The 24,808-nt window shown below is 42.6% G+C and overlaps 1 protein-coding gene across 1 annotated transcript; it reads right to left on the bottom strand.

Annotated features, from left to right (window-relative positions):
* Nucleotides 1–1,524: 1,524 nt before the first annotated feature.
* On the bottom strand, nt 1,525–24,808 carry tsr1 (TSR1 ribosome maturation factor). The gene is made up of 15 exons (XM_079885482.1): nt 24,640–24,808; nt 24,078–24,181; nt 23,761–23,989; nt 22,761–22,895; nt 22,205–22,653; nt 13,134–13,284; nt 12,541–12,722; nt 6,463–6,692; nt 5,146–5,305; nt 4,905–5,015; nt 4,611–4,743; nt 3,593–3,709; nt 3,357–3,497; nt 3,160–3,234; nt 1,525–2,170 (listed from the first exon to the last, which is right to left on the bottom strand). Exons 1-15 carry the CDS (start codon nt 24,755–24,757, stop codon nt 1,992–1,994), a joined length of 2,514 nt encoding a protein of 837 aa, XP_079741608.1. The 5' UTR covers nt 24,758–24,808; the 3' UTR covers nt 1,525–1,991.

Below are 24,808 nucleotides of genomic sequence, written 5' to 3'. Positions count from 1 at the left end.
GAATTATTAATATAAGTGCTTTAAGAAATTTCAAGCATCACATTTCTGCGGTCAAGGTTCCATTGAGGCCATTTTTGGCAGATTTAAATGCAGAAACTGATTTTTATGGTCATTTTAAGATTTTCCTTGTGTAGGTGTAAAATAAGATATAACTTCACACAGAAAAAGTTAACTGAATTTTCACACACAAAATCATTTTATCACGCATATTATGTTTTGTGGCTATACTAGGCTACTGAAACACTAAGTAGGCTATATTAATGTTTACAGATTGGCCTCATTGACTTCCAATGAAAGTGCCTTACTGTAACAGATTTTAGATTTTTTTTTTCTTTTTTTACAAGAAAACCAGGGGTGAAACAAAGTAAATTTTTACTGCTAATCAACATTACGCCACAAATGCTGTCGATTGAGCTTAACTTGTGTTGAACCCGGAATATTTCTTTAAGGACAATCTCCAGTGTGGGAGGATTAGATTTCCTCTCTAGATCATGAACATTTGGCCAGGCATACCACACCCCATTCAGCTTTAAACAAGATGTGTTTAACACATCCCCGCTCAATGCCCCCGGTGCACTATGGCTTAAAAAATGAACGAGAAAATAAATGGAGTGCCTCAACTTAAACCGTCCAGAGCTTCGAGTGCACCCCTAGGCAATAAAGAAGTATTACCCTAGTGCGATTGTTTTATCATTATTTGACTTTTTCCACCATAATCAAATTCACAGCGCAGGATAAAAATGTACATATTGAACTTTTGATACCCCGTTTCTTGGATCACATTGTGTTTTTTGAGCCCAAAGCTTTACCTTCTCTTTTCCCAGACATATTGGCATGCGTCTGTGGTGTGGTCCCAACAGAACCTGGGGATGAATCATGTAGCTGCAAGCATGCAAGAGCACTGTTTTATGATAAATATTACAATTCATAAATCATTGTTTCTCCGAAGAGCAAAAGAGCGAGGGGAGGGGGTAGAGAGAGAGAGAGAGAGAGAGAGAGAGGGATGGAGAGAAAGAAAGAGAACTGTAAAACATTTGGGGATCCGGCGAGAAAACAACGGAGGGTCACGCTCCCTGTGTGAGAGAGTGTAGATGGTGGTGAAAGGGGGCTTCAGGTCAGGGAACCACCAGGGAGAGGGAGTGGTGGAAGAGTCTGTAGGAATGAAGGAGAATAACAGTGCAGACGGCACACATACACACTCCATCTGCGCCATAAAGGCCCATTGAACCTCACTGTCATCTGCATATGGCAGCATCGCAGCATAAATTATAGTCGCTATGCATTCGTTCACCAGCGATAATCATCCCTCACCGTTGCCAGCGATTCTGAACGATGGCAGCCAGAGGACAGTAAGGGCTGCAGTTGTTGTTGAGGACATACTTGAGGGAGATAATATTCCAGCGTGAGGTTTGGTTTGAGCTAAATGATGAGAAATAAAAGATTGCAATGACAGTATTTACAATGAGTTTAGATGCGGGTTTGCGCCACTGCCTCCCTCATAAAAACACAAGACACTCTCACTTTGGGTTTTGACAGGAATTTAGTTCAGTTCACACTTTTTTTTTTCTCCTATGCTCCTCCACAACACTGCTAAGGATGCGTTTTGCTGGTTAACAAACATTTTTTGTGTTTGAGAAATTATTTCATGGGTTAATTAATTTGTCAACCTGAGGCTGTAAATAACAAACCCCATTATGTCTGTACTGACATTGGTTAAAAACATCCCAGACTCAAAAAGGAATGTCAAACTCTTACTCTGTGGAAAGAAACCATTTTCACTTTAATACATGTTTGCCATCTAGTGGTCACTGAGGGACTTGATCAAATGAAACTATTGGAAATGCTTGAAGAACACTCAAACAAGCAGAGAAATTATATATAGACATTTAATTGTCAATTAAAGTACAGAGAATCAATATCCGAGTAGCTGTGACACAAGCAGTCAGTGTCATGTTATGCTTCCATTGCTTTCAGTTCATAACTTCCTGCCTCTAGTCCATGTCAATGTCACAGAACGCCGGTGGCTCTTCTCTCTTGACCCAGGGCAGAGGGGCGGGGACATAGGGGTCGTAGGTCCAGCGAGGATACACCCTCTTATACAGATTCATCAGCACTGTGTCCTGCGAGGGCATCTGACTGTCAAATACACACTTCATGTGGCCGTGAGTACCTGCAAAAGCACAAATAGAAGTGTCATAAAATACTCAGAGTACCCAACATTCCCAACACCCATTTTTTTAAGAATGTACTTTTTCCCTTTTTGTCTCCCCAATTAAAAACTAGACCAGCTAATACTTAATGCACTTTTGTTCGCCATTTTGTTACAATCATTCCTATGTATATTTTCAGCCCAGTAAAGAATTAATCTATAAATATTACTTCCACCAATATTTTTTATGAACAAAACTCATTACTTGTGTAAATATTCAGAACTGAGACTTTTTAAAATCAGTTTTATTACTGGATTTGATGAAAATAACTAAAGAATCAGACTTCAACAATAAAATAAGCATTATGAATATTTATTATTATTAATACACAAAATATTTTATCATAGTTATGATTATTAGTGTTGTTTTTAATTATCATTATTAATATTAAGTTTAATTAAATGCTAAATATTTAAAATATTCATTAATTATGAAATAATTTTATTTAATAAAAAATACTATTACTAATGATGATAATATTGTTTATTATTGCAAGCTATTTTATTGATAAAATCAATTAGAATTGTTCTTAATAATAATAATAGTAAAACTATCATCATGAAAAAATATTTTGTGATCTAATTGGTCGAAAATTTATATTTTGAGCCATGTTTGTATTGTCTAGTTTAAAATGCTAGTAAATTCTTTAGTAAATATTAAGTTCATTATCCCCTGGTTTCACAGACAAGTCTTAAGATAATCCCAGACTAAAATGCATTTGAGCTGTTTTAACTGAAAGCAACTTCAGTGACATATCTTAAAATATGTCAGTGTCATTGTTTTTGTCTCAAGATGCACACCAGTAATGTTTTTTTTCCTAATGCATGTTTTAAAAAAGCTATTTAAATGTCTAATTGAACTAAGGCCTAGTCCTGGCTTAATCTAAACCCTGTCTGTGAAACCAGTCCTAAACGTTTCACTCCACAGCTGAGGTTTTTTTTTTTCATACCTAAAGCTTCCTTGATGTGTCCTCTTCGTCCCCATTTTGTACGTAGTTCTACTGGCTTAAACCACAGAATATCATCTGCAAAAAAAGAAATGCTTCAATGTTGGACTCAAATGTTAGATCTCAACAGAATGATTCATTTAACACCACACACACATCTGAAGGTAAACAGAGGAAATGACTAACGCCTCCGTTCTCACCTCTGTTGAAGAACATGTAACGGACCACAGCAGAGCGCCGGTTGATTTTGAAAGGGTGTCCACTCAGCACGATTCTCTTCAAAACCACACGCCGAGGGTCACAGCTCAAAAGAGTGCCTGTGGCCACCAGGTCCTGCATACCTGTGGTAAAGGCAAAACCAAAAAGCTGAACCACATGCTGTACTGGTGAAGGCAGTTCTCTTTTTGAATCAAATGTTGTGTCTGATTCTCCCCACCATTGTCTCTCTGTTTGAAGACCAGGACACCAGCTGTGGGGAAGGTAATGGGGGCATAGACAGACATCACTGTAGGAGCATCAGGACGCAGGAACCGCTCCAACTTGTGTTTATCAGCTGAGGACACAGAAAAATGGATTTAACCCTGTCAGATTCATCACGTGGACAGACAAAAAGGCTTCGTTTGACAGGATCGTTGACCCAAATGACCCGTCATTTTTTTCAGATACAAATCAACCATAGTGCTAGACTGTAAAGCAGGGGTTTTCAAACTGGGGTGCGGAGACCCAGAGACTGATAAAGTTCAGAGAAAGTCTAAAAAATTTAAAAACGCAAATAAATGAATAAAACCAAATTATTATAATATTTATAAACAAAAAATAAAAAGATATCATTAAATAAATAAAAATTACATTGCTGTTTTATTCTGTTTTTCAAAGATTAGTCCGTGTTCATGAGTATTATGACAGTAACTGTTTTGGTCAAACTTTAGATTAGGCTCCAAATATTACTATTAAATAACTACCAACTATTCCTTCTGCCTCAAACTCTTATTAATAGTTAGTAAGGTAGTTGTTAGGTTTAGGTATTGGGTAGGATTAAGGGTTGTAGAATATGGTCATGCAGAATAAGGCATTAATATGTGCTTTATAAGTACTAATAAACAGGCAATATCATAGTAATATGCATGCTAATAAGAACTAGTTAATGAGAATTGGACCCTAAACTAAGGTTTTACCACTCTTTTATACTTTATCTTCATAATACTAATAAACACTATACACAGTACACTAATGGTGGGTAGAAAAAAAGGATACAGCTATGTAAATATTTTCCAGATAATATTGTACACATTTTCAACATTTCTGTGTGTGTATTTTTATTTTATTGGTTAAGAAAGGGGTCCCTCGCAAAGGGAACATCCTATTTAGGGGTCTGTGGCATCAAAATGTTTGAAAGCCCCTGCTATAAAAGAAGTCCTCTGAAAAACATGATGCTCTCTATAGGCTGTTATTACCAGAAGTGTGCTGTGAAAAGATGGCTGAAGCTCTGAAGCGCCTGAAACCGCACTGAAACACCAGCTCTTCTTTAGACTTGATGGGTTCTGTGTTGCTCGGGTGCTGCCGCACCAACATTTGCATCACTGACATCTGCAAAGAGATGGCCATTTCAAAACTGACTAGAATTATTTGTGAACGTGCATTTAAACTGAGCAGTAGCACTGTATTTTAAAACTGAAACATCTCAATTACATTTTACCCTTTGGGAATTTTATGTTAATCACTTAAAATGTTTGAGAAGCTGTAAGTACCTTCTGTTCATGTGGTAGCAGGGACACCATCACTAATGGTTTTCCGGACAGAAAGCTCTCCATTACTGAGGGAGGAACGTCCACAATATGAAGAGTCACATACCAGCCTACCTGCAGGAATAAAAGACGGACATTTCCAAACAAATTCCTTGGGTAAACCGTGAAACAGCAACGTTTTTGGAACGAAACAAAGGTTTATTTGTGAGAACTCTCTAGCCCACACCCAGTCCCCCATACAAACCATCGCTCCTTCCTCCTCTCTAGCAGCATCTGCTAATATTCGGCGACGCATGCGCTCAAAATTCTGGAATTGGTAGATGCGCGAGTAGTTGGGGGGCAAGTTCTCCAGGGGGTCCCAAGGGGAGGAACGGAAACTCTTCAGACCTCTGTACCTCTGGAACCTGAACATGCAGAACAGACCAGTAAGCTGGGTAGAAACCTTGTGTACATTACTGTTCAAAAGTCTGGATTCAGTACGATTTTTTTTTTCTTTCTTTTAAACAGCAATGTAAAGCTATATTTAAAAGACCTTTATGGTGTTTTTTGTCTTTTTTGGAGTTTGACAGCACAGTCAACTACTGGTAAAACAGCCAATTCATATATAAATCATATGTAATTCACAAACATGTATATGTATATATGTATGTGTGTGTGTATCTATGTATGTGTGTATGCATGTATGTATGTATGTTCATATACACAATTCAATATATCGGTACCATATTGGTTATCAGCCAATATTTGTTATTTTTATTTATCATATCAACCATGTTTATTTTAACTGTTTGCAACATTTATATTACCTTAACACTTACTATAACACTTAACACTGTTAAATGTAATCCCATTGAATACCCATATTTCCATATTAGTCGCACGGGTATATTTTTGGCAATAGCCAACAATACACTGTATGGGTCAAAATTATTGATTTTTCTTTTATGGCAAAAATCATTAGGATATTAAGTATCATGTTCCATGAAAATATTTTGTACATTTCCTACCGTAAATATATAACATTTATTTTCCTGAGTGAATGCAGCACAATATGCAGCACAATAGCAGCCAAATATTGTCCTATCATAACAAACTGCTTTCATATGATGTATAAATCCCAATTTAAAAAAATTGACCCATGTGACTGGTTTTGTGGTCCAGGGTCACATATATCATAATGTTGTGATGCCTAAATTCAATTGTAGCATTCAAAAGGATGGATTTTAGTATTTAGCGTTTTATTTTTACATTTAAAAATAAATGTAAAAATATGAATTTTATAAAATGAATTTTAATAATGGCATTACATAAAAAATAATTATCGCTTTATCTGTAACAGCCATTTTAAAATATGCTCATCCCTAATGCCAATTATGAACCGTCATTGCATGGAAAATAGCTTATTTTAGTAATGTTTGTGTTTCATGGGGCGAAAATAAAAAACACAGAGGTTGGAACATGGCGGCAAGTAAAATTAGATACAAATTAAACATTTTTGGTGAACTATGCCTTTAAAATCTAACATTGACAGATACATTGTTGGAACTGTTGTGGTTCTTACCGTGTCTTGGCTGGGACGTCTAGGGGAGTGTCGACTTCATCGGGGAACATCTCATTGGCACGCGCCTCTCTGTACCTCCTCAGCCCCTCTCCCTCTTCAGCCTCGTCAATTTCTTTGTCATACTTCTGATCGCCTCCGGTTTGTCCGGAGGAACTGATCTCCTCTTCTTCTTCCTCTTCTTCTTCCACATCGTCATCATCTCCTTCAGATGCGCATTCAGATCCAGCATCCTTAGAGAGGAAGAGAAGCATGTAAAATGTAAAAACATTTCTCTAGACATACATCCACATAGACTCTAGCAAACCCAAACAAAACAGGCCATTTCTTTGAAGTCCACTAAACAGACAGCATAGTGGCTGAGATAGGGAAAAAGACAAGACATACCGCTGGGGTGCATTCACCCCCCTGTGGGGTCAACCTGTAGAACAATCGCAGGTGCAGTAATAAAAATAATCTCCGTAATCATCTGTAGTACCACTTCCCTATTGTTAACATCTCGCATTGAAAAGTCTCCTTTGGTGCGCCCCAAGACATCAAACACATGCTAATTATGATTAAAGAAAATAAATGGACCAGAGCTTCCATACGTGTCAAGCTTCCCCTTGTTCTTTCAAGCCCAGCTGGTATAAATAAATGGCCGCCCCCCCCCACAAGTCTCGACAGGAAGTTCTGTCTAAAGAGCAGGAAGACAGAAGGCTTCTCTCGGGACACCCTCTCCAAACACTATTGTTGCGTCGAGATGCCTGGCACTAAGGCCAAGCAGCAGACGTTGAGAAAACAAACAGTGCCTCTCCACCACACAGCGCATAGTCACGTATGCAGTGTTCCGCCCGCGCCGTGCCCACCCTCCATCTCATCCTTCTGACTTTATTTAGACCTTCAATCGTTATCGGGCAGTCAGATGTACTTGGGTTTAACGTGCTTTTGCCAAGTTCTGCTGCCACCTCGCAGGTTGCCATAACAGATGTACAAAAACAAACCATGTTTGCTTCCTAGGGTTTGAGGTGCAATTGACCCTTCGCAGGGAGTTTGATTGACAGGTGATCAGACCAATCATAATCCGCCATCCGCCAAATCTGCCATTTTTGTCCGACAAAGCAGTCAGGAGAGTTAGTAGATTAACGTTGGAGGAATGTGTACTGATGTCTTTCCGCGGTTAAAACAACATTCCTTCTTATGTTCATTCATGTTTATTTGATGCTATAAATTAACTCGAGGGAAGAGATGATCGGTTCACGAGCAGCTTTAACTGAGGCTCTACAGCGATCTGTCAGACACATTAAAGAGCCACAAAACGGTATTTATTGTTTAAAATTATTTTTTTTTTAAATGACCAAATTTGAAAGTTGAGACTTGTTTCATATCAAAAGTAAGCTGGTCTGTCAGCGTGTTGTCAGTGTCCTCTTTGCTCCGCGATGTATTTTTCACTGTGTGAGAACGGCGTCGCTTGTCAGACATAGCAACAGTAACTTAAGTCTTTGCGAACGGTCAATTGTATATATATTTATAAAAAACAAACCTAGAATCAGGAATGTGATCATCTAAGAACATAAAAAAAGGAAATATGCTTACTTCATCGCCCCCATTACAACTATAAAATAGCAATAATTATCATTATTAAAATTATTTTATTAATTAAATTGTATTTTATTATTACTAGTGCAAAATCAGTTTTTGTGTGTGTTTTTAGTAATTGTTGGTTCGGTGTGTTTGAGTGCTCATTGTTACAATTACACAGCAAAAGTTCAGTGACATTTTTATTTGTGCATGGTAGAAAGCAAATACTGATACTGACATAAAATAAATATGGAAAATTGAACTACACGATTGAGGGGGCAGGCTACACATTGAACTCCGAGAAAACGCTACGCTTGTGCAAACAGTTTGTAAATAGGCTACTACAAATGATGGCCGTGAAAGAGACTGTGAACGCATTGAATAGGATATGTTTAGTTGGTGAATAGCATAGGCTACTATTACACAGTAGCGATAACGTTAAGCGCACCAGAATAAAATATAATATGCAGAAATAAACAGTGTAGCTGACTTACAGATTCAGTTAACATCCACAAATGAATAAGCAAGACAATTCAGGGAGCAGGCTACACAGTGAACTCCGAGAAAACGCTACGCTTGAGCAAACAGTTTGTGAATAGGCTACTACAAATGATGGCCGTGAATAAAATATAATATTCAGAAGTAAACAGTGTAGCTGACTTAATGTTTAGCTGACAGTGTTAGCAGAGTGTTTATGTCAGAATGTTTATTTTTAATCCCCAACCTTCTAAGTGCTTATTTTACCGATATATTTAACAATCTCTTTTGTATTTCTAATCCAAACAACGTCAAACTTGGCAATGCACTTACTCGTGCCCGTAGCAAGACACCTGTCAAGTTTGAAATCCATTGGACTAACGGTTCGAGAGATATGCGAATAACAGACACACAGACAGACATTTCTGTAATTTATAGATAGATTATATTACTATTACAATAATACTACTGTAAAATAAAAAACTGAGTATTTATTAATAATAATAATACTTTTTTTTTTACAGAACAACGATAACATTTAAATATTAATATTCAAGACGGTGTAAATTTCTTTGCTTTTAAACGTTAAACAACAGAGCTTTTATTTTGGCTGCAAGTAGACCTTAAAACTTCTCTTTTGCATACATTTTGCAGATTTATTTATATTCTCATTACGGGAGGCGCACTATGGAATGATATTCCGGACATTATTCAAAAGAAATTGCAAATTGTATTTGCAATTGCGTTTTCAAATTGTGGACGCATAAAATGTGACATAATCCAAACGCAAATGCAAATCGCGCATTACCGTTTGCATTTTCGTTTAAGCGAACGCACAGTGACTGCCAAATTTAAAATGGAAATGCAAAGTCCGTTTGCAACTGTGTTTCCCATATCTAACGAGTCTTGACCCTGTCATATTTAAATAGCAATTTCAATTACCACGTCTGCTTTTTCACTTTCTCAGCGTCGCGTATGTAGCCAGCCAAAACTCAAATGAAATCGCAATTCCCTTAGCATTTCCATTTCCGATGCCTTACACGGAAACCTGTCAATCAGCGTCAAGGGTGGGATTATGCTATGGGGCGTGTTCGTGTTGGGACGTGACGTCACTCACAGTCGACGGTTAAGAGGTGATGCCCTGAACAGACAGACGCCGATTTATTTTAAACAATGGAGGTAGTGGAGGACCTTATGATGCTCGCGCAGCAAGTTGATGACAGTAATGTAACAAAAGTCACACAATTCCATGACACTGAAATAAAGATTTGGTTTTGGTTTAGTTTAAAATTAATATTTCTTAAACCCTCATGTTGTCTTTGGTTCTGTTTGGATCTCATGTGATATTTTCCCCCCATTCAAAAAAACATATCTCCCTTATCTTAGTGTCATGGAATTTTGTGACTTTTGTTACATTATTTGTCTAAACACACAAAAAAACCTGAGTTTGATTTAATTGGTCTGAAAGTAGCCTATGTAGCCTATAATTTTGTTTTTGTCCATTTCACAGTTGAGATTAATTTAAAATGATTAAATCCCACATAAATCTAAACAAATTGACTACACCATAAATGTAAAGTGGAACAAACATTTTCTCTCTCTCTCTCTCTCTCTCTCTCTCTCTCTCTCTCTCTCTCTCTCTCTCTCTCTCTCTCTCTCTCTCTCTCTCTCTCTCTCTCTCTCTCTCTCTCTCTCTCTCTCTCTCTCTCTCTCTCTCTCTACGTTTCTTCATTCGGATCTATTTGCGATCCATTCCATTCTAAACAACGCAGTTTACATGCTTCGTCCTTGTTACATTATTCATTAAGATAATAATTTCAGTGAACTTGATAAATGTTGCAGATATGTTTTACTATGCATGCAAACAAATGCCTTTCAACTTAAGCGTGCAAAATTCAGAATAAAATGAATGTGCAGCAATTTGTACAAGTCTGTACTACGTGTTGTAGCCATTAAATAAGCTCATTTAGTTTCATATTTGTTAAAAATATTATAATGTTATTTTTTCATCTATGTTGATTATGAAAAGTGAACCGCACGAGTAAGATAGGATGCGCAATATATAAGAGAGATGTGGGTAAGACATGATTTTGACCACTTTTTGTTTTGTAGAAAGCCTTTTTAAGTTAATTTCGTTTTGTATAAATTGTATCTTAATTTTAATATTTTTTTTATCAACCAATAATTTTTTTATTGCCTGGATTTAATAAATTAAAAAGGAAATATAGCAGACAATAAAATCATGGAGGCGCCCGCGCGGTCATTGCATTGCTCGTGAACAGGAAAGCATCTCATCCTAACTTAACGAAACTCAACGTATGCCTCACAGACATGAAATATATCTTAAGAAAGCCCAAAATGTCTTTTTAACAATTTAAAACGAAAAGAAAAAAGCTACTCTCTGATTATGTAATCCATGATGTGCATTTCTCAAGGCGCGTTCACTAATACGGAGATGACGATCGTCAATTTCATATTTACAGCTGTTGTTGCTGTTAATAAACAAAAAAAAAATAATAGGCCTATAATTTTATTAAACAATAAATTAAATTAAATTGTAATTGTTTTAAAAACCAGCAAAAAAAAAAATCCGGTTTGTTTTTTAAACCTATTAAACTACGCATTAAATTCAGGTGGGCTAGTTAGTCGCTATGGTTAGTCGCTGTCCTCAGTGCCGCAGAAAAGCACTGAAACGGAGATGAAGGGGAACCCGTTTTTTTTTGGGGGGGGGGGGGGCTTATTTTTAACTGGCCCATCCAGTTTTTTGGAGGCCCACCTACAATCAAAATCCTGCGCCGCTAGTGACACACACACACACACACACAGGTTTAACTGCAACAGACAGCATTTTTATTGAATTTCGCAAATTGAGAACACTTATTTGAAGGGGTGAGACCTAGCACCGACACTCATCTCTTGTGGTATGTCCAGTAAAGGACGTCCAGGTTCTTTAGTTGTCCTGTCCTTCACAAAAAGCCTTAGCTACTTCACTGAGGTTGGCGAACATTACTGATGTTGCTGTTGGTCAAGGCCACGAAAACATTTAACTTATCCAAAATGAAATGGCTTCTGAGTAAGAGGACATCTGTAGAGAATGTACTGTCATCAACTTGCTGCGCGAGCATCATAAGGTCCTCCACAATTTCACCAACTACCTCCATTGTTTAAAATAAATCGGCGTCTGTCTGTTCAGGGCATCACCTCTTAACCGTCGACTGTGAGTGACGTCACGTCCCAACACGAACACGCCCCATAGCATAATCCCACCCTTGACGCTGATTGACAGGTTTCCGTGTAAGGCATCGGAAATGGAAATGCTAAGGGAATTGCGATTTCATTTGAGTTTTGGCTGGCTACATACGCGACGCTGAGAAAGTGAAAAAGCAGACGTGGTAATTGAAATTGCTATTTAAATATGACAGGGTCAAGACTCGTTAGATATGGGAAACACAGTTGCAAACGGACTTTGCATTTCCATTTTAAATTTGGCAGTCACTGTGCGTTCGCTTAAACGAAAATGCAAACGGTAATGCGCGATTTGCATTTGCGTTTGGATTATGTCACATTTTATGAGTCCACAATTTGAAAACGCAATTGCAAATACAATTTGCAATTTCTTTTGAATAATGTCCGGAATATCATTCCATAGCGCACGTTGTGTTTTCAAATGTACTCTACCCAAACTCACAATGCTTGCAGAGATGGAGCTGCATTGATTGTGAACGGAGCCAATACAAGACACTGAAAATATGTATGGAAAAAAATTATATTTGACATGTACATTAGGTTCTCCGTGTGATTAATGCAATTCACCTGTGTCATACATCTCATGGCGGGAAAAAAAATTGGAAATCTGTAAAATCCCTCATCTATATTCATGCTTGTTCACAGTACCCGTGTGATTTATTTTGGTGGACTATCTTTAATAGCTTCCTATTTGTAGGTATTTGGTTATGGCAGAGGAGGCTGTAGTTTGATTTTCCTCTAAAGGAAATGCTTCATCAAAAACTTGTGACAGCTTGTGTCAAAATAATAAAAACTCACCTGAGATTCATTATCACCATCCATTTCATCATCCATCATCCCATCTTCATCATCATCACAGCTGTCAACATCATCATCATCATCATCATCCTCTTCCTCCTCGGCATCGTCTTTGATCCATATGGCCTGATAGTCAGACGTCCCCTTTGGTACCTTCATCACTCTCCTGTTCTTTATGCCATCTGAACAAAGATAAATACATATCACTATAACATACATATATATATATACATACATACTTTAACAATAACTTTTAAAACTCTGATCATTAATGAGATGTATTGCCACAAACAAAAAAAGATCTCATTCTGTTATGACAATTTTAATTTTCTTGGGCTAAATACAAATATTATGGAAGAGAAAGAGTTTGTATGGGAGTTGCAACAGTGCATAATGCCTCATATCATTAACAAGATGAAAAGTTATAAATGCAAATCAATCTAGAAAATCATATAGAACAATGAAACCGCTCACTAATATTAACTTCTCTGTCTTGCCAACACTTGACCGCCGCCTCATTACATTGTTGCTCATTTGCATAGTCAGTAGACACTGGTGTGAACATGGCTCAAGAGCTCATGGTAATACAGTACCTTCTGCCTCCTCCAGCTCTGCTTCTGTGGGCCACGTCTGCTCCCCATCCATGGGATCCACCTCTGCCTCCGCCTGCAGGCTCTCTCTCTTCTCAGGGTCTGCTTTCATCAACACCCGAACGTCCCCATTCACATCTCCATCCCCACCATCCTACACGACATACAGAGAGACAAAGATATAACAATCTTAACCCTCTGGGGTCCTTCGGGTCCAAATGGACCCGAAGCGTTTAAATAAAAAAAATTAAAAAATCATAGCTTCATCGGAATGATCCGAAATTTGGTGACTTTGTTGGTACTTGGTATATGAACACCCCAAAAAATTGGGGACAGGATTTGAATAGTCTAAGTGGTTGTAAAAAAAATAGTCACACTCAGGACCTTCGGGTCCAAATGGACCCGCCATAGGAAATGAATGGGAAATTGGCAAAAATGTGACAATACAGAGTTTTTTTGTGCGTACAATCTACAAATCAGCCACGATCCAGAAAAAAAGCACACAACAGTGAAGGGGTGAATCTATAAAACATCAAGAGTGCAAAACAGACACATCCACACATACACACACACACAAACAAACACACTTTTATACACATACACACTAATAAATTCAGATTACAAAAATCTGTTTTGAATTTTTAAAAATCACAGCTTCATCGGAATGTTACGAAACTAGGTGACTTTTATGGTATTAGGTATGTGAACACAGAAAAAATATTGAGGTCATGATCCAAGCATGCTAAGTGGTCATAACACTTCTGCTCTTTGGTCAAAAATGACCCCCATAGGAAATGAATGGGAAATTGTCAAAAATATGAAAACACAGAGGTTTTTTTGCGCATACAATCTACAAATCAGCCAGGATGCAGAAAAAAAGGACTCAACAGTGAAGGGGTGAATTTCTAAAACATCAAGAGTGCAAAACAGACACATCCACACACACACACAAACATACTTTTATACACATACACACTAATAAATTCAGATTACAAAAATCTGTTTTGAATTTTTAAAAATCACAGCTTCATCGGAATGTTACGAAACGTACTCGGTTACCTAACGTAACCTCTGTTCTCTCTAGAGAGGGAACGAGTATTGCGTAAGAAGCTTACGCTACGGGTAAAGTCATCTTTTCTCGAGATATGAAGCCAAAAAATTATCCTTAATTTAATATCTTGTCAACGCAGTGCGGCAGCAAGCAGACCTAGAGCAAGCGAAGTCGCGTGCTCATTGGCTGCTCTGCGGCAACTGCAGCAGCCTATCGCTGAAACCTTAGCGTGACGTCACGCCCAATGAGCGCGCTGGGCGCGCTCACGCGTCACAGCCCATGTGAGGAGGCGTGGCTTTAGCTTATAAAAGAAGGTTCAGAGGCTGCTATTCTCTGGTTTTTGTCGCTGAAGCGAGTGAGCTCGTGGCGCGAGCACGGCGGTTTACGCAATACTCGTTCCCTCTCTAGAGAGAACAGAGGTTACGTTAGGTAACCGAGTACGTTCTCTTACGAGAGGTTCTCTCGTATTGCGTAAGAAGCTTACGCTACGGGAACTTCCCTTGTCAACGCCGTGCGCGCCCCGCATCCACTGAATGAGTCCCAGGGAGAAACCCGGGGAACACTATAACAGGGAACCGGGCGGCCAAGAATGGCTAGCGCAGTACATAAGCACACACATAAGGGGCTCAGAGCGGCGTGGCCGGTCTGACTAACAACCCCAGAATTGAGCTCAACCAGGAGAGCTAAATCACACAGCAGTAGTCTGCACACAGAGTGGGCTGGCTACGCGGGACTTAGACAGATAAGAGTTTAGCCTGCAGGGCAGGAACTTCCAGATTGTAAAATCTCACAAATGTAGAGGGGGAGGCCCAGCCTGCCGCTGTACAAATGTCATGAATGGAAATTCCACTAGACCAAGCCCATGAAGAGGCCATGCCTCTGGTGGAGTGGGCTCTGATACCCAGCGGGCACTGCAGATTTTTAGACGCATAAGCGGCTGCAATCGCGTCCACTATCCACCTGGACAGGCTGTGTTTCGAGGCGGCGAGACCTTTGGTGCGCCCACCAAACGAAACGAAAAGCTGCTCCGAGCGCCTGACAGCGGCGGAGCGTGTAGTATAATTCCTAAGCGCTCTGACAGGGCAAAGGAGTTTACCATCGATCTCGCTGCCGGATGACGGCAAAGCGGAGAGAGAAATGACCTGCGCTCTGAACGGTGTGCCCAGACTTTTGGGGACATAACCGTGTCTCGGTTTGAGGATGACTTTAGAGTCATTAGGTCCAAACTCGAGGCATGCAGCGTTAACTGACAGCGCGTGAAGGTCACCCACGCGTTTAACTGACGACAGTGCTATCAGAAAAACGGTTTTTAGCGTGAGATATTTCATATCCACTGTTTCCATGGGTTCAAAGGGATGCGCTTTCATGGCCTCTAAGACCAGGGAAAGATCCCAAATAGGAACCGACGGGGGTCGCGGCGGGTTCAATCTCCTCGCTCCCCTGAGGAAGCGGATGATGAACTCGTTCCTCCCTAATGCGCGGCCCAGCGCCGAGTCGGCAAAAGCTGAGATGGCCGCAACATAAACTTTGAGCGTGGAGGGGGACCTGCCCGCGTCCAACAGCTCTTGGAGGAAGCACAGCACCTGCGATACCCCACATGTTAGTGGATCCAGCCCTTTGGCGGTGCACCATTTACTAAACACAGACCATTTTGAAGCATAGAGCCGCCTCGTAGAGGGGGCTCTAGACTGTGTGATCGTGTTCACAACCCCTGTTGGCAAGTCAACGGGTAACCGTTGATGACCCACGCATGCAGAGACCAGCGCTCTGGATGGGGGTGCAAAATCGAGCCGTGGGCTTGAGAGAGAAGGTCTCTCCTCACCGGTAACGGCCAGGGGGCTGTGTCCGCCAGCCGTATTAGATCCGGGAACCATGTTTGATTCTCCCAATACGGGGCTATGAGGAGCACCGTGTGGCGCGCTTCCCTGAATCTCTCGATAACCTGCGGCAGCAGGGAGACCGGGGGAAAAGCGTAAAGCGGGCCGCTGGGCCAGTTCTGGGCCAGCGCGTCCTCGTTCTTTGAAAAGAACTTTGGGCATTGCGCGTTGTCTTGTGACGCAAAGAGGTCGACTTTCGCTCTGCCGAAACGGCGCCACAGTAACTGGACTGTTTGGGGATGCAAGGACCACTCTCCCGGGGGAACATTGTCCCTGGACAGTCTGTCTGGACCATCGTTCAGGCGACCCGGCACGTGCGCGGCTCTCAGTGAGCGCAGTGAGTGCTGAGCCCACACTAGGAGGCGTTCCGCCAGGGTGCAGAGCATTTTGGATCTGAGACCGCCCTGGCGGTTCACATAGGCTACCACTGACATGTTGTCTGTGCGGACCAGTACATGGTGGCCTTGCAGGTATGGGAGGAAGTGCTTGAGCGCATTCTCGACCGCCAGCATCTCTAGACAGTTTATATGAAGGCGACACTCCTGGTCTGACCAGCGGCCATAGACCGGTCTGCCCTCGAAAAGCGCTCCCCAACCTCCGTTGGACGCGTCTGTCGAGATAACTTTCCGGCGTGAGACAACTCCCATCGTCACCCCAGTGCGATACCATTCGGCTGCCAGCCAGGGTCGAAGGGCTGAGACACAGCCCTGACTCACTCTGACTCGTAAGCTGCCGGCCGTCCAGGCTCGGTGAGGCACTCGCGCTCTTAGCCAGCGTTGAAGCGGGCGCATGCGCAGTAAGCCCAGCTGAAGCACTGCAGCCGCTGAGGCCATGTGTCCCAAAACTCGCTGGAATGTTCTCAGCGGAGTCTGGTTGCCCGTCTGGAAAGATGCGGCTAGGTGTCGAATGCGGCGCGCGCGCTGCTCTGACAGTCTGGCCGTCATAGCCACCGAATCCAGTTCTATTCCGAGGAACGAGATAAACTGGCGGGGCAGTAATGAGCTCTTGGCCCAATTGACCGAGAGACCCAAATTTTCCAGATGGCCGAGAAGCGCTGTCCTGTGAGACAAAAGCTCTGACTCTGAATGCGCTAGAATTAGCCAGTCGTCCAGATAGTTCAGTACCCGTATCCCCTGAGTTCTCAGGGGAACGAGAGCCGCGTCCATGCACTTCGTGAATGTACGGGGTGCCAAAGATAGACCGAACGGCAGGACGGTGTACTGATATACCCGGCCGTCGAAGGCGAATCTCAAGAATGGCCTGTGACGGGGAATTATCTGGATCTGGAAGTATGCATCCTTCAGATCGAGAGAGATAAACCAGTCTCCCTGGCGAATTTGCGCGAGGATTTGTCTGGTTGTAATCATTTTGAACGGCCGTCTCATGAGGGCTCTGTTCAAGTGTCTCAGATCTAAAATGGGTCTCAGCGTCCCGTCCTTCTTGGGTACGAGGAAATAACGGCTGTAGAAGCCCGACTCGCTCAGAGAAGGATGCACTTGTTCTATAGCCCCCTTGTGCAACAGCTTTGCTATTTCTGCCCGAAGCAGATGAGCCACTTCTGTGTTCACACTCGTCTCGGTCCGTGCTAGAAAGCGAGGCGGACGGCGAGCGAATTGAAGCGAATAGCCGTGCTTTATGGTATTCAGCACCCATTCTGACACGCCCTGGATAGCTTGCCATGCGCTGGCACATCTCGCTAGGGGTCGAATGGTCTCTGGGTTCAGATCGCCGCGCTGTGCGGGATGGGGAACCTGTATCAGAGAAGATAGGGGGACGCGCGCATTGCGCGCGTCGCCGGTGCTCGAATACGGGGGCTCGCAGACAGCGGGGACTGGCTGTGCAGCATTCAATGGCTCGATCACTGTGGACGGGGCACATTTTGACGCTGGGAGCCCGTGGCGCGAGAGCGGCATGGGGGTAAACGTGTCTGATTGTAAGTGCGCGCGCTCGTGAGCGGGCGCGGGGCTTACATACACAACACGGCCAGTGCTGGGGAGCTTTAGAAGATCTGCATCCCGGGATAACTGAGTGACAGAGCGTGCAGCGTGTAGGTGTGGGCACAGATTCGTGGGCACATTTTCTACACTTAGCACTCGAGCGGCGCTTGCCCGCTTTATGAGAGTGCGCTCTGTGAGCGTTACCGGGGAAACTGTGTTTGTGTGTAGTGGTGAGCACGTGGGTGTGGGCACATTTTCTACACTCATGACACCTTCGGCGTGAGCCGGAAAACCCGAAACCAAACTCTTTATGAGATATCTCTGGGTCGCCGTAAAAACGGCGTTTGTGTGCAGGCGAGCGAGTTGTGTTACTGGCTCGTTGGCTGCGATGTGAACCACTGCAGTAGCCTTTTTTAAGGGGACTGACAGGGCTGAGCGCTTTGATGGCAGTCCGGCCGCAGCGGGACTCAGCCATCTTTTCCTCCCTGCGGCTGCTAGGAGGACTTCGCGGGCTCAGGTTTCAGCGCTATCCTAGGCCGGGGTCCCCGGGGGGGAGGCGGTCTGCGACGGCTGACTGAGCGCTGTCTAGGGCGGCCGCCCTGGCGTCGCGAAGATGGAGGCTGAGCAGAGCGCTGTGTCGAGCTGCGTGCAGGAGGCTGATCCTGAGAGCGGCCTGCAGCGGAGCTCGAGCGGCGGGGCAGAAAGAGGTTCATAGCGTTGAGGAAAACTGCGCGCTCCCTTTCGCTCATATCCGCCAGCGTCAACCAAAGGTGCCTTTCGGTGACGGTGAGCGAAGCCATGGACCTTCCGATGGCTTGTGCCGCTGACTTGGTGGCGCGAAGCGAGAGGTCCGTCGCGCTGCGCAGGTCAGTCAGAGTGTCCTGATCCGGGCCTCTCTCGTCCAGATCACGGAGGAGATCGGCTTGGAGGATCTGGAGCACAGCCATGGAGTGCAGGGCGGAAGCGGCCTGGCCGGCGGCAGCGAAAGCGCGGCCGACGAGGGCTGAGGTGGTCCTGCAGGCTTTTGACGGCAGGGCAGACTTTGAGCGCCATCTAGCGGATGGCGGGCAAAGGTGCGTTGCCACGGCTTCTTCGACCGGAGGGATCTGTGTATATCCCTTCTCGGCGGCCCCGTCCACTTGGGAGAGGGTCGCGGAGGCCGGTGAGCGGAGTCTCGCGGAGAATGGGGCGTTCCACGATTTAGCGAGCTCAGAGTGGAGCTCAGGCAGGAAGGGTGCTGACCTAGAGGCGGGCGCTTGGCGGCGGCTAGGCAGAAAACACCCGTCGAGCCTGTTAGGCGCGGGGGCCTTGGGTGGGGACCAGTCCAGTCCCATCTGGTCGACCGCTTTGGTGAGGAGGCGGAGGAGTTCCGCGTCGACACTGGCGCGGGACTTGCTAGACTCCTGTGTCGAGGAGGCGGAGCGGTGAGACCCCGACCATGCCTCGCTGTCCGAAGCCATGAGAGAACAGCTGTCTGATAAAGCGGCGTCGTCCGCTTCATCCCCTAGGGCGACGGCAGTGCGGGCGAAGGCCGGCCGCTGCGCGTCGGGAAGGGGAGAGGGAGATAGCGAGGCTCGAGGGAGGGGCTCCGGCGAGCACTCAGCAGCTGCCGCGGGTTCCGGTGGCCTCTGAGAGCGGCGCTTCTTCTTGCGCGGCCCGGTGGAGGCAGACGGTGAGACAGCGAGAGCGTCGAACGAGGCGAGTCGAGCCCGCAGGGTCGACATCGGCAGTTCTTCGCATAATTCACAGCCGCCCGCGGAGAGAGCGAGGGCTGCGTGGTCACGACCCAGGCAGAGAACGCAGATCACATGGCGGTCTCTTTCGCTGAGCGGAGCTTTGCAGGAAATGCAGTTAGGCATGATGCAATGTAAAAGGATATAATCGCCGGATAGCGAAGCAGGCAGGGATAGCTGAAGGCGGCGAAGACGACCGGCTTCCTCAGGTAATCCTCGGCTTGCAAGGCGCTTGTTTCAACGGCGGCTTCCTCAGAGTCCAGCGATGCGTAGTGCGTCGCTGAAGAGACAAAAATCAGAGAATAGCAGCCTCTGAACCTTCTTTTATAAGCTAAAGCCACGCCTCCTCACATGGGCTGTGACGCGTGAGCGCGCCCAGCGCGCTCATTGGGCGTGACGTCACGCTAAGGTTTCAGCGATAGGCTGCTGCAGTTGCCGCAGAGCAGCCAATGAGCACGCGACTTCGCTTGCTCTAGGTCTGCTTGCTGCCGCACTGCGTTGACAAGATATTAAATTAAGGATAATTTTTTGGCTTCATATCTCGAGAAAAGATGACTTTACCCGTAGCGTAAGCTTCTTACGCAATACGAGAGAACCTCTCGTAAGAGAACTAGGTGACTTTTATGGTATTAGGTATGTGAACACACAAGAAATATTGAGGTCATGATCCAACCATGCTAAGTGGTCATCACACTTCTGCTCTTTGGTCAAAAATGACTCCCATAGGAAATGAATGGGAAATTGTCAAAAATATGAAAACACAGAGTTTTTTTGTGCATACAATCTACAAATCAGCCAGGATGCAGAAAAAAAGGACTCAACAGTGAAGGGGTGAATCTCTAAAAATCAAGAGTGCAAAACAGACTAAATCTGTTCAGGCAAAAATTACTAGAATTCGCAAGCCTTTCTACAGAGAGCTGTAAATCCACTAGTGGTAAAAATGTGCTATTGCGTGATAAAAATGCTCAGTGTGTCCACCAGTTGGCGCCCATCTCATTTCAAAAATTGCTTTCATGAGGCCTAGGCTTGACTCTAAAATGAAATACAGCTTTAATAAAAATTAAATAAAAATTATATATATATAAAAAATTTCTATTATATTCAATGGGAAAAAATGGGTCATAATTATTGCATAAATATTAATTATAAATCATAAAATTATTTCAAAACACCAAAAAAGAAAAGAAAAAATATTATAAAAAACAAGTAAAAAAAAAAATATTAAGATTTTTTAATATATATATTAATCCCGCCCTCCGGGTCCATTTGGACCCGAAGGTCCCAAGTGTGACTGTTAAACGAAGGACCCCAGAGGGTTAATAAATAAACCAATAAACATCACAATAATAAATAAATCAGGTGTGACAACACTCCAGCATCAATTAATTAGTCCATCCAAAATGAAAGTGAAAAGATGATGCCACATAACAGCCAATAAGAACACAATTTGGGTTGCAACGTTCGTCTGTTATAGGACAACTTAGTTTGAATAAAATTAATATTTGTGTAGTGTTCAATGCTGTTATCAGTAGAGATACGCGGATGGGGTATTATTTCATTCGCAACCGCATCACTAAACTCATCATCCGCACCAACGTTTTTTGACCACATTTCAAAGCCGCACCCGCCCGCCATCCGCTGATTGTTTTGCGGCCTATGGACGATGCAATGCTCTGCTGATGCAAGCCGCAAGAAAGCCCTTGTCTGTTCTAGAAAGGACGCAGCAAAAATATTTAATGCTAATGTATGAGGCATAGGCCTACGCTGAGTTTCATTCATTTACGATGAGATGCGCTCTAGTTCAACTTCACAATGCAATGCAAGTGAACGCGGCGCATCGGAGCCTCAATGTCACGGTTATATTGTCTCCTATATTTTTATTTATTAAATACATGCAATTGGTTGATGAAACATTTATTAAAATTAAGATACAATTTGTACAAAACGAAATTCGCTTTAAAGAAAGGCTTTCTAAAGAGCAAAACTTCATTAAGTGGTAAAAACCATGTCTCCCGATTGCAAATGTTCATTGCTAATGTTTATTATTGCAAATGTTTTTCATTTGTTTAATAAATCTCATAATGATGGCACATCACTAGGCTATATCATAGCTTTTATTTCCATCTCAAATGATTGGCGGTCGGTCAGGGGGTACTTGGCAAAGAATCAAATACAGTTGGAAACGACGTAGACCATTAATAACACAGACTGTTAACATTTGTTTTTAATTAGTATTTATACATTCTCTATGATAAAAAATGTTTGTAAGAATACACGGTTTTGGCGGTTATAGAGTTCTAATGACGGTGTTCAACTATAACCGTCGGTCTCACGGTTATATACTAACCGTCACACCCCTACTTGGAGTCAAAAATGTTGAGAACAACTGCTTTTAATGCTTGTTGCTCCTAGTTAGGATTCAGTGTTGAACTTGGAATTAATTAATTAATTATAAATTGCATTATAAATTCCTAACCGTCATCTCTACGTCTCGTCCTGGCTTCGCTGGGCGAGGGGCTGCTGTCACTATGGGTAGAGGGTCTACAGGAGCATCGATCTGGCTGAGCTGGAAGTCTCCATGACCTGTGATATGCACCAGCCTGTTGACTTGTAGAGGACAGCCTCGAACATATCCTGACACGCAGAGGGTTCCTAACCCTGTGGCTGGGCCCCCTGTCCCATTCTGGCTGGAGTTTGGTATATATGTGGCTCTCTGAGCCAGCAGGTATGAGCGGCGAGAGCGGAAACCCAGCCGTCTCTGTTTCTGTGCCGACAGGTGCCTCAGCAATAGCGTGGCATCCTGCTCGCTGTCCGCAGGGAAGAGACGCGATTCTGGGAAACGAGACTCTACCAAACGAGAGAGCGCCCTTCGAGACTCAGTGCGTTTCTTCACCGCTAGATCAGCCACTCCCTGACACACCAGTGCTGCAGGGCAAAGAGGAAGAAGAATTGATTACGATTTGTCAATCGTGACACTCGTATCAAATATTTGTGCAGAACGACTGGTAAACTGTATAATTGATTGTTCTCACCATGACTTGGTAACCCCTGGGCAAAGAGACTGGACAGGCAGTAGTCTCCATAGCTGTCCCAACCTTCAGTGGACTCTAACACAAACACCAAACTGTCTGCAATCTTCGCCACATCCAGGAGTGAATGCATATCAGCTGAAGTGAGACAAAAGAAGATTTTTTTCAGCCCTTTAAGACAAAAAAGTGCTTAAACCACACTTGAAAGAGTTCAAATTGCCTAAAACATTAGGCCATTACTATCAAACATTACAACATTAAAAAAGACAGTAGGAAAAATAGATATTTATTTTGAAATTTGCTAAAGATCATATTTAACAATGTTATTACATTTTTTGTTATTACATTACCATTAGATGACAACAACAGTAATCTAAAAATATTAGCATGCACAATTAGGTATCCAATATCAACTGATACTGTTAAGTGTTAAATGTAAATAATAAAAAACTCCAATATCAGCTGATAACTGATTTAGAGCCAATATATAGTATAATCTTTATATTGTGCATCCCATAAACACAAACACACTTTTCAGGTAAAACATTTTACAAAAACAGGTTAGTGACTTCATACATACACTAAAAATTAATCGAGCTGATTAAAAGCAAGTGAAAAATGAAAATGAAATTTTAATTAGCATAATTTTTTTTCACTTGGTTCAATGTCTTATCGAATGCAATTAAATTCAAACATTTGAGAGCATGGCTTAAATAGACACTAATGTTCAAAAGTTTGGGGTCGGTAAGATTTTATTCAACTGGGAGGCATTACATTGATCAAATGTTATAGTAAAAACATTTATAATGTTACAATATATTTATATTCTTACTGTATTTTTTATCAATTAAATGTGCAAAAATATTTTTTTTTTCCATCTTACCAACCCCAAACATTTGAAAGGTAGTTTAAATATTTTTTGTGACCACTGTATACTGTCAGAAGTTAGAAATGAAATTCAATTGTGCTTAGCCATCATTTGTTCCTTTGCTAAAAGTGTTACCTGTGTCTGGCGTGTAGAAAGTGAATCTCTGTTTAAAGCGGGGTAGAACGAGACCAAAACTGTTCTTAGCCCCAGTGACTCCTTGATCCTCGTGCACCACGCCATCAAGTCCTTCACCTCTCAATATTTTGGTGACGGCTCCAGGATCCACTCGTGCATGAAGGGCTATGACTGCCACCAGATGAGGGGGTCCATCCCTGCTGCCCAGCTTCCTTTTCTCTGTCAGCACCTGTCATCATCAACAACCCAAAGGAGTTTAGTTCTTCAACTAATGGCCAATCTGTAAACCAAGTAGAAGTCCAATAATGTCACTTTACCGAGTCTTTTTTGTTGCGACGCAGCTGGTTGGCTTTGTTTCTGCGGTCCATTTTCCTTATCACTCTTCTCTGTTTCTTGGTGAGAGCCATGACAGCAACTCTACCTAATTTGATTGATGTACGGGGTCAAGTTTCTAGTGTTACACTAAGAATTAATGTACAAATACACTGTATAATGATCATAAAAAAGAACAGATCCACCCATTATAAGTAAGAATAGTATCAATGCTGGACTCTCAGACTGGTTTTAGAGGGGCTTTGGTGCTTTTGATACGTTCAGGCTGAGACCAGCTTAAACCAGCTAAAACTACCAGACATCTTAGGCTGGCTTAAGTTATTATAAACGTAAAAGTTAAACGTATACTCTCTCTCTCTCTCTCTCTCTCTCTCTCTCTCTCTCTAAATATATATATTGTCTGCTACCTGTATTCACACACAGACATACATTTTTTCATTAGTCTCACTGATTACTACTCGGACCTTTAAACACGTGTTCAGTCAGACAGGCATTGGCCACGTGACGGTTCGCGTATATATTTGTGAATAAACCCATCAGACATACCCTTATTCTCCCGCCCGATTTCGCCTTTAGTTCGGTGTTTTCCATGCTTGTGCTGTTTGTTTTTCTGCTTATAAGCTCCAGGTCTGTGAACCTGCTGCTGTTCATCTGCAGCAGCCATTTTCTGTCATGCCGCACATGTAAACTTTATTGACGTCATATCCACGCGCCT

The sequence above is a fragment of the Squalius cephalus genome, assembly GCF_949319135.1.
Source record: "Squalius cephalus genome assembly, chromosome: 11".
NCBI lineage: Eukaryota > Metazoa > Chordata > Actinopteri > Cypriniformes > Leuciscidae > Squalius > Squalius cephalus.
The sequence above is the reverse complement of the archived record's forward strand: the minus strand, read 5'-3'. Positions and strand labels throughout refer to the sequence as shown.